Source organism: Ceratotherium simum, chromosome 6, assembly GCF_057802395.1.
Source record: "Ceratotherium simum simum isolate JZ-2026a chromosome 6, ASM5780239v1, whole genome shotgun sequence".
NCBI lineage: Eukaryota > Metazoa > Chordata > Mammalia > Perissodactyla > Rhinocerotidae > Ceratotherium > Ceratotherium simum.
Genome location: NC_141905.1, coordinates 20,142,427 through 20,153,315, shown reverse-complemented (window position 1 = coordinate 20,153,315; position 10,889 = coordinate 20,142,427). Strand labels below are relative to the sequence as shown.

At 37.5% G+C, this 10,889-nt stretch overlaps 1 protein-coding gene across 1 annotated transcript in view; it reads right to left on the bottom strand.

The window, feature by feature from the left end:
* Positions 1-10,889, bottom strand: part of EGLN1 (egl-9 family hypoxia inducible factor 1) — a 63,990-nt gene that overhangs the window by 10,762 nt on the left and 42,339 nt on the right. Inside the window, exons 2-4 of the mRNA XM_004432502.3 lie at positions 6,699-6,818; positions 3,494-3,630; positions 648-715 (exon numbers count right to left, since the gene is read on the bottom strand). Of these exons, the coding sequence (XP_004432559.2) occupies positions 648-715; positions 3,494-3,630; positions 6,699-6,818 (325 nt within the window). The remainder of the gene's footprint in view (positions 1-647; positions 716-3,493; positions 3,631-6,698; positions 6,819-10,889) is intronic.

Below are 10,889 nucleotides of genomic sequence, written 5' to 3'. Positions count from 1 at the left end.
ATAAGGTAGGGTTAAAGAAAAGACAGGTAAGTGGTCCATCAGATGGAAAACTAAGACCCACTGCTCTAGGAGACAGTCCATAAGTGGCGGGCTGGCATATTGAAGGACCTTCAAATTTAGTAAAAGTGTGCTGACCTATGGACACCACAGGCAGATATGGACTCTACATGCCTGTCTCATTTACTGATTTTGGCATTTCAATTCATCTCTTTTGTATTAATTTTCTTCACGTCCACAATCAACGTGGAAGACCCGGAGTATTCTTTGGAACATGTATGTTTAAAAAGGAAAGGATATTAACTTCCTTCTAAGGGGAGAATGAGAGGAAGCCAGATGGCAGTTACCCAGACCTCAGCAGCCCGGGGTTGAAAAGGATAATCACATAAAAACTCAGCTTGTATTTGAATAATTTGTCTTAGGCTTCTTTGCCTCAAACTTTCCTAATGTTGGGACAATTTTGTTGGTTAAAGATAACAATGAAGATGACTTAAGAGAAGTCTTCTTTTAAATAAGGGAATTAAGGAATTTGACAAAAACAAGGAGCAAGTCTTGATGGCGTTAATAAAGGCTGCGTTTGCACTCCCGAAAAGCACTGCCCAACTGTGGGTGTTTGCCTTCCAGTACACCCTGCCCCAAATCATGTTTACCTGTTAGATATTTTACTTTAGCACGTGCTCTCTCATCTGCATCAAAATACCAAACCGTTATTGCGTACCTAAAAGAAAATTCAGAATAGGGTAAGAACGATTACACTGGGGGGAAAAAAAGTGGTATGCTGTTGCAATGGTCTATTAAAACTTGTAATGCCAAAATAATGCCTAAATTGGTATGATATCAGAGGATAAATGAGCACAGTAACAACTCACTTATCCACTAACGTCAGTGCTCAAGAGTATAGCAGAGAACCAGCAGAAGCTAAAATTGATGTTGCAAAGTTGATGAGTTTTCATGACTTTCTTAATACCTATTTAACCTACATGATTATCTGTTTTGCAAGCCCACAGCAGATCAGAAACAGACAATAAGAAGGTAAAAGAACGGCTGTTACAGAAAAAGCAGACCATCAATAGTGTAAGTTCTAAAAGAAGAGAAGAGAAACAGAAAAGAACCAAAGCCTGGGGCCCTTTAGTGAAAGGGAGGGCTAATAGTCTCAGCTTCTGAGGACATCACTATATTATAGCAAAGAATAATGATGGATGTTTACAATTTTATAATCTGGAATCATCAAGAAAGAGTTAAATTATGCTAAGAATTTTTATCAAAACAATTCTACTATGTTCTGACATTTGAAGTTTAGCTAAACTTCATTTTTCTGAAAACTTCCCTTATTTGGAATATCTCATTCCACAAATAAATGAGGAATCTCTGGTTTATTAAATACTACAAAGCACATAGTTACACCTTTTGGTACCAATAACGGGGAAAATGTACACAACACTATAGAAAGTGAAAGAATGCTACAAAAGATCTATTCCTTAGCGGAACATAACAATCAGTTCAAGTATCTTGCAGATTCTGGCCAGTGTTCACTGAAACAACACTGATCAAACAAAGAGCCAGTAAATGTGAGAGAACTAAACCACGTGACATATTCAAAGAGTCAAAGGCAGAGTAGAGTCAAAGTCTAGGAGTCTGAACAACTGGGGAAACTGAGGCCCACAGATCACTCAGCTGGTGAATGACAAAGCTGAGGTCCAAGTCTGGCCTCCTGACTTTCACACTCTGCTCTTTCCAAAGCTCCAGCACCTTTCTTACCAAGTAGCCTCTTTTGTTTTTCCAGGTGGCCTTGGTGATGGGAAAGGTGCACAGATAAATCATTTTATATCTCCTCTTTTGCACATGCCCCAAACTTCTAGTTACTTAGTAGTCCAAGATCTACTACCTGGATCAACTCCCCTCCATATCCTAAGTGCTTACCAGAAAACAACTGTAAATACTGTATGTCATTCTACTTTTCCTACTTTTTCTCCCATTTAAAGAATCCCTCTCCTCACATTAATCTCTGTACTGTAATTCGAACAGTCTTGCCCTTTTCTCCCAGGGCTTTACTAACACTATTGTCCTCCTTGCTTCTGTCATTCTAGGCTCAGCTGAGCTCTCTTCACTGTGACACCTGACCCATCTATTCCAATTTAATACCACTTTCTCGCTCCTCCGAACCCCTGTAGCACTTATCCTCCGTAATCGTTTGGCATTTATTTACTACCTAGAAATGTTTGCTATCTCTTCATTTAGAAAGGATACAACCAGACCATACTCAAGATTCCATAAAAAGGAAGGTCTATGAAGCAGCTTCTAGGTCAGAAAAAGTTCTAAAGAAGCAGTTGGGGTAGAGATAGCACTGGGATGCCTGCTGAAAGGAGAGATGGGGATTTGGGACGGATGTCACGTGATGTGACAGGAGCCCCCTGGTTTCCATTCATGGCTTCTTATGATCTCTATCCACAAACTGCTCGGCTTGCTCACTCACTATGTGAATTAGGGCTGAAGGCAACACAGCTCAGAAAGAAGCAAGAAAAAGGGAGAGGTGACAACAGAGTCTTTAGAATTTGAACCTCATCAAAGGCTGGCCCGTCTCTAACATCATTATTAAAAGCCAATCCTTCTCCCAGTGTATCTAAGGGTATGCCTCTTTTCACCAGATCTAAGCAACTGCAGGTCAGTAATTCACTATTAGAAGCTTTGAAGTCCTTTCTATAATAAAAAATAGGTATTTAAAAATAGTATTGCTCTACAAATATTTATTTTTATAACAATGTCTGTAACATCTTCCATTTTAATAGACATTTTAATTGAGTCATAGTAAATGGTAAAAAAATTGTTTTAAAGAATACCTTAAACATAATAGGTTTAGAATACAAAACTTTGTAGAAAAAGAGTACAATGAAGAAAATGTAAAGAAGAGTATAATGTAGAAAAAGAGAGTTAATAACCCTAGTAGAAGCTTCTATTAAAGCTAAAGGGTTATTTTTTCTAACATTAACTCCCACCCATGGCAACATTTTCTCTTCTTTTCTTTATTCTTTTTTCTCTTCATTTCTACTCTGTAGTTACCTCTTATTTTTCTACTCTGCATCATTTTTCTACAACATCCCTCTTTCCCCACTCCACCCCCCCACCTTTCAAAAAGCTGCTCTTTTCCTTCTCTATCTAATCTTTCTATCCCCCAAGTGAATACTCGCACAAAATCATGGACTAGATAGTAGCTCAGAGACGCACCAAACAAGGAGACAGGGCTAGAAATATGAGACGGTCTGTGCTTCCATTTCTTACTCCAAACAAGGAGTGGCTGTGCAAAGAAAGTCACATTTAGTACTAACTGTGAACCAATCTTATAAGATTATTCAAATTAAAATAGTTATGACTGAAGCATTATGATAAAGATAGCTGAAGAACAGGAAAGATACTCATTAGAAAACTTTCCAGTTTATTCTATCTGTCCCCTCCTATCCTATCATATTCTTTACCAATTTTTTCTTAAAAGGAATACTACCTTGTAGCATATGCTGGTTGTACTTCATGAGGGTTGCGACGGTCAGACCAGAAAAACAGCAGTCTATCAAATTTGGGTTCAATGTCAGCAAACTGGGCTTTGCCTTCTGGAAAAATTCGAAGTATACCTCCACTTACCTAGGAAAAGAGACAAATGTGTAAGTATGAGTAAACAAAAATGCTACAAAATTAAATTTAGGAGGGAAAAAGACCATTTCAGTGAATCAAAATTCTTAATTGGATTATTCATAAATATATCTCAATTAAAAAGGTATGAAAATGAGTTGAGATTCCAAGTACATATGCCGATACAAGGAAAAATTCATTTCTTGTTTGAGATTTTTGTAAATACTTGATGAAACGGATGAATGTTATCTGAATTCTTAAGTCTTAAAATGACATTTGAAAGTTTTAAAAACTAGTAAACATTTATTTATATATGCTAATGATTTGCTTAATCTACTCTTAAAATGTATCCATTTTAAATCATCTTGACTAAATTACTACAAATGGTTAAGTATACCAAACAAATAGTTTATCCTATTTTAAAGTTCAACTGATAATTAACAGGACAGTCAGAAATTTAATGCCTCTTATTTAAAGAATTCAGTATATCAGTAGAAAGTGTCAGCATTTATCATCATCATCATCATCATCATCATTGTGGTCATTATTAGAAACTGTAGCTCTCCCTTTCCAGACTGGGTCTGACACATTGATAACTACTTGCTTATAAAACTGGATTCCATCCAGAAAGGATTATTACTGTTTGCCCAAATATATTTCCTTCTCTATTTGGAATTTGGACTCACCTCTTCATTCCAATATTGATTGAGTGTCTATTGTTCTGGGACCTGTGGTGGGCCCTGGGCGCAGAGTACGGAATAATGCAGACAGAGGTTGTCCTGTGGTATTTATAATCTGGGAGGAATTAAAGTGAGGCAAAAACCTACCCAACTGAGTAGCTCTTTACCCTTGAAAAACTAATAAACTGCTAGGCAGGTAGACTGTTAAATTGAGGGAACTTTAATCCTTGATCAAGACATCACAGAGGTTGAGCCTATTCCTAGAATCTATAATTAGAGAAGCTGTTTATCAGGCTCATCCTCAAGTAAGTTAAATTCAAGCTACTTGGTATCTTTGCCCACCTTCCTCAGGTTCCAGTGTTGTTCAGAGTGATTCCCACAGCACTCACGCAAACATCTAAAGAACCTCTAAACTGTGACGGAGAACATGTCTTCTTTCCTTTCCTCCTGCCCCCTTCCCTTTGACTGGAGTCATTGGGAATATCACAGGTGATCTGCTGAGAATGTTTAAAAAAAGACAGATAGTTGAAGCTTCCAATCCTCCTCTGGGAAACCTTCCCTGACCTCTGATTTAGGGGGCCCTCCTGCATGCTCCCACAGCGATCTGTCCTGCACTTGGCCTATAACCCATTGTAACTGTTAATCTACTGATCTGCACCTTCCACTAGATCCTAAGCTTTCTGAGGGCTATTTCTATTTCTGCTCTGTCTCCAGCACCCAGAACAATGTCTAGCACACTGCACATATTCAGTGCAAGCTTACAACGGAGGTTTTCAAAAAGTTGTACATATAAAAATACTAAGGACTTTTTTCTGCTTATGTACTAATTTAAAAACTATATATTAATGACCTTGGCTACGTCATATCAAAATTAAAAGGAGATCAACTAGAAACAACCTAACAAAATACAGAAGCTAGGAGTTGATCAAACATATTTCTAGCTTTCTAGATATTCACAAAATCTGAAAAGAAAATAAATTTTTAAGTTTTAAGCAAAGTTAACCAATCTGTTTTGTGTGTTGGGCTCAAGATGAATTATCGAATTTATTTCTCTGTTTCAAACTTTGAAAGGGATAACAGAAAAACCATGCTTGTTGACATAATGCCTCAAAATCTACTTAACAGTAAAACCTCCCTCCATTTTGTACTTGGACTAAGACAGAGAGGAAACTCTTTAAATCACTAAATTTTAGGATATGCTTTCAGGAAAGAAGTAGGTTTCTGCAACTTGAAGACTTGGTGGTTCCCATCTGTGTATATGTGTGTGGGGGGGTGGGTTCAGGGGTGGGAGGTGTTTTAAAGGTTGATTTTTAAAAATTACCCTGGCTACACAGGTGTGTTCACTCTGTGAAAATCCACCAGGCTATACATTATGTTCACTTTTCTATTTTGAATATATTGCTTCAATAAAAGTAAATTAAAAAAATATTAGGGCCGGCCCCGCGGCTTAGCAGTTAAGTGCGCGCGCTCTGCTACTGGCGGCCCGGGTTCAGATCCCTGGTGCACACCGACGCACCGCTTCTCTGGCCATGCTGAGGCCATGTCCCACATACAGCAACTAGAAGGATGTGCAACTATGACATACAACTACCTACTAGGGCTTTGGGGAAGAAAAAAAGGAGGAGGATTGGCAATAGATGTTAGCTCAGAGCCGGTCTTCCTCAGCAAAAAGAGGAGGATTAGCATGGATGTTAGCTCAGGGCTGATCTCCCTCACCAATAAACAAATAAATAAATATTAAAAAAAAAAATCTACCAAAAATTAGTTTATACAACCTCCAATGTAATAATGCATGATATACTTCTAAAGTTTAACTCATTTAAGTGAAACTCAGGCTAATATTAGGGGAATATATATTTAAAACATGAGACATTAAATGTATTGTACATTCTAATTGGTTTTATAGGATTTGTCAGATTGATAAACTTTTGGTTTTTCTGTGATCAAGGAAAGAAGGAATCCTGCCTCCAATATTCATTCAACAACCCAATGCCAGATAACATCTCTACAACAATGCAAAGAATAAAATGTAGGAGTAAATAGGAAATAACCCATAATAATTATTTATACATCATCTCCCTCAAAAGCCATTAGAAAACAATCGTTCTCAGAAGTGTTTTTATAAAAACTATTAAAAAGAATATATTTTAATAAAAGATACTTTTGTAAAAGTTAAATTTTGGATGAATGCCTCAATAAGTGAAAATAAGGGAATCCATTTTTTGAGATATATTACTATCTATTTCATTTTACAAAGATCCACCCCTAATACCTGAGACTGAAACAAATCTAAGAGAAAAATTTTTAAGTGTTCATGTGTTAAAGACAGTCTCACCTGTGAGGAGTATGAATCTTAATACTTGTGAGAAAAAAAAACAAATGCTCATTTAAGTTGCATACCTTGGCATCCCAGTCCTTATTAAGATAATATATACATGTCACACATCTTCCATCTCCATTTGGATTATCAACATGGCGTACATAACCTGTTCCATTGCCTGGATAACAAGCAACCATAGCCTGTAATAATAATAATAATAATAATGATTTTAAAAGTCCATGTATGAATAAAAAGAGAAAACAGCTTATAAAAGAGATCTCTGATTTTTGGCCACTCTGACTTACACTTAAATTCTTCTAATAAAAATAATATTTTGTAGATAAGAAGAGGTAAAGATATTCTATGTTGATATTTATAAAGAATCCAAGGATAGACTGGTGAACAATCCAAGGCTTGGTGAATTCTGCTTCACAGTGATGGGAAGAGTCAACATAGAAGGATCAGAGCGCAACATTGCTACGAACACTTGGCTGTCACAAGCCAGTTGCCTGTGCTTAAAACTCCAAAGATTGGAAGGATTGCAGAACCCACTTTCATGATCTTTATTCATATTGATGATCAAGATAAAGTGAGTTTTTGTCCTGCTCCATGGGAGACTTCTATCCTCCCTGAGCTCATCACAGAACACCTACCTTACTGTCTGACAGCCAAACACCCCATCTGACACTGTCTCTGAATGGTACCAACTCAGAGAGGCCTAATTTAGAAGGTCAACTCCAAACATTAACTCACTGATTGTCAGCCACTTAAAAAAGGCTAAATGACAAATTAGCATGTGACTAACCCTTCTTCAAATCAGATAGAAAGTAATTTTTCCACTCAAATTATAGCAAGATGCAGTTCCTAAGACTGCTCGGTGTTAAGCATGAAGGTGGATGACAGGCCCAAAATAAAAAGCACCAAATAACTTACATGTTATTATGTACATGTAGTACATAATAATCCAGTGAAATTAGTATGGGCAATTAAAAAAAAAAATCTCAGGAATTATGAAGAAAACAAAAACAAAGATGTACAAAGCTACCAGTTATTTTTGAAATCCTTTATTTCTCCAATTTCTTCATGTATTAAAGCCAATGGCTCAGTATTAATGTCAACGAATTAGCATAAAGTTATCAAACAGTAATTAAATTACATCATTAAGATAAATGTCAAATGCTAAGTTTTAAAATTCATGTTCAATTAATTAGTGAATACTTAACTATGTTCCATTTCTGAGAGACTAGGAAGCATTTCAAACCTGAATGCTTAAAAAAAAAAATCACATTTTTGTGGACACCCTGAACCTACTACTCTTTATCTGAAGCAGAACTTTTGGTGAATATTACATATGTCTCTATTTCTCCTGATTCTAGACAGATTTAAATTCCTCCTCTTGGGACTTGAGGTTGGTAATAACAGGGAGAATGTCATGGGTTTAGTGGGTTTAATAATGCCTAATAAAAGATAAATCCAAACAATTTCCTTGTCATTAGCTGTTAAGGAAAGGCATATGTAGCCGACTTGGAACAGTAACTATAAGAAGGTTCTGGGCCGGCCCCGTGGCTTAGTGGTTAAGTGTGTGGGCTCCGCTACTGGTGGCCCGGGTTCGGATCCCAGGCGCGCACCGACGCACCGCTTCTCCGGCCATGCTGAGGCCCCGTCCCACATACAGCAACTAGAAGGATGTGCAACTATGATGTACACCTATCTACTGGCTTTGGGGAAAAAAAAGGAGGAGGATTGGCAATAGATGTTAGCTCAGAGCCGGTCTTCCTCAGCAAAAAGAGAAGGATTAGCATGGATGTTAGCTCAGGGCTGATCTTCCTCACAAAAAAAAAGAAGTTTCTAATTTAACAATGTGATTAATCCATTTAATTGAGACAATTATGGTGAATTACACAATACATTCTTATCCACAGAAAAGAATGGAAAAAACAAAACGCACATGAATTCTTTCCTAAAATGATCTCATCTCAAAAGAGTTCATTCAGCCTCTCCAACTAGCTGATAACTTCAGCATCTCTCATGCAAAGAATGAAGGGGCAAATTTTTCTTCGTTCATCCACCCCTTCCCATCCTTCCCATCCCACCCCATCCATCCATCCATTTGACATATACCAACTCTTAAGTACCTCCTATGTATAGGAAAGGCCCTGGGGCTAAGAAGATGAACAAAACAGACAAAGTTCCTTGCTTTCATTTATTATGGAACCTAGCGTAGTGGTGTAAATAACCAATAAACAAATAGATATATAATGTAATGTTAAGCAGTGATGAAATATCTTTGCACAAGATATGAAAAAAAAATTAAGTCAAAGGCTAGAGAAAATGACAGTATAATATTCTAGAACAGTGGTCAAGGAAGACCTCTCTGAGGAGCTGACATTTGAGCAGAGACTTAAATGAAGGGAGTGGCAAGCTGTGCAAATATCTGCTGGGTGAGCGTATCTGGCAGCGGAACAATGAAGGTAAAGGCAGCAATGGCTGGGAAGGGTGGAAAACAGCAGCAGGCCAGCTGGAATAGAATGAGCAAGGGCAACAATGATCAGAGAGGGTCCAGCAAGCCATGGTAAGGACTTGGGATATTGTTATAAAAGTGACACGAAGCCAATGGAGAATATATCTGATTAATGTTTTAAGAAGGTCAGTTTCAATTCTGTATGAACAAAAAATAATAATTTCAATAATCTCAGTATCACCTACTACCTAACATTTATTGGACGTTTACTATTTGCCAAGCACTATTCTAAGTAATTTATGTGTAATTACTCAACTGACACAACTGTATGAGGTAAAAAGTATCATTGTCATCCTCATCTAACTGTAAAGGAAACTGAGGCTCAGAAAGCTTACTTAATGTTCTCAAAGTCACACGACAGTGGAACCAGGTATGAATGCAGGCAATCTGGTTTCAGAATCCATGTAATTAACCACCATACTAAATTGCAGGGGAGGAAGAGTGAAAAAAAGAAGATGGCTAGTTGGCTATTGCAGTTTCTAGGAGGGAAACAAAAAAGAGGCTGACCAGGGTGGCAAAGTGGGATATATTTTAAAGGCAGAAAACCAACATGATTTGCTAATAGATTGAAGTGGAAAGTAAGAAGAGTCAGGATGATGCCAAGGTTTTCATCTTATGTAACTGAATGAACAGCGTTAACTATTTACTAAAATGGAAATACTAGATGAAAGAGCGGTTTTAATAACATGCATAGGGCACGAAAGGAGTTTCTCAACAATGGTCATGATGAGCCAGATATCCCAGAATAGAAAAAAAATCGAAGATACCAGGATTCTGCCTCAATATGGGATCTGCTGGTATTAGTCACTTCTAAACTGCTTTCTTTAGAGCCCTAGGATTACATGGAGGTACCTAGGGGTGGCGACTGGCAGAGAGTAAAATGAGAAGAGGTCAAACAAGCAGGTTTTGCCCCAGCCTTCAACTAGGGGCAGCATTTATCTGTTTCCTTTATTTGAATTCCAAGTGAGACTTTTTGAAAAAATAAAAGATGCAATAAAAGTTTTAAACAATTGTGTTATTAAATTTCACAATCCCTGATATAGCTCAATTACCTCCATCTGAATGTATTATTTGAGGTGGCCATTACCACTTCAGCCTTATCTAGTGTTCCCTAGGTCCCTTTAGCTCTGCTCTGGTGATAAGGACACTGCCAAATGAAGAGAAAGGAAGGAAGGAGAGGAGGATGAGTGCTAACAGGGCTTGCATCTAATCTGCCAACTCAGCTTGTCAATACTAGCTCTAGAAAAGGCAGCAGTACATTATTCTAACCGAAAAAGGATAAAATGAAAAACGTCAGTGTAACCCAGCAAACTAGAAAGCCTATCAATAATTACAGCTAAATGCTGGTGGCTATAAAACAAGAGCACTACATAAATGAGAAGGAAGCCAAGGCAATCCTGGTCTGGAAGGAGTAAGAGTCCCAGAGCACTGCCAAGCCCTGTCCCTACAGCTAGAGACTTTAAGAGGAGAAAGAAGAGCCTAAGCACACCCAGAAAAAACAGTCATGGAAAATCTGAGACCTGAAAGAGCCAAACTCCTAGAGATTCTAGGGAAAGAGAAATTTTTAGGAAACTTGCAAAGATTTGGAAAGGTCATGAATTCATTCAAATAACTGTGTGGCCTAATAATGATATGGTGAAACTACATTTAGTAATTCACACACGTACTGAGACTCCTCCCCATTTGGATTTGAGAAAACATAAAAAGGTATTTCTACAAGTCTCATGAAATCTGACAGCTCCTATGTTTA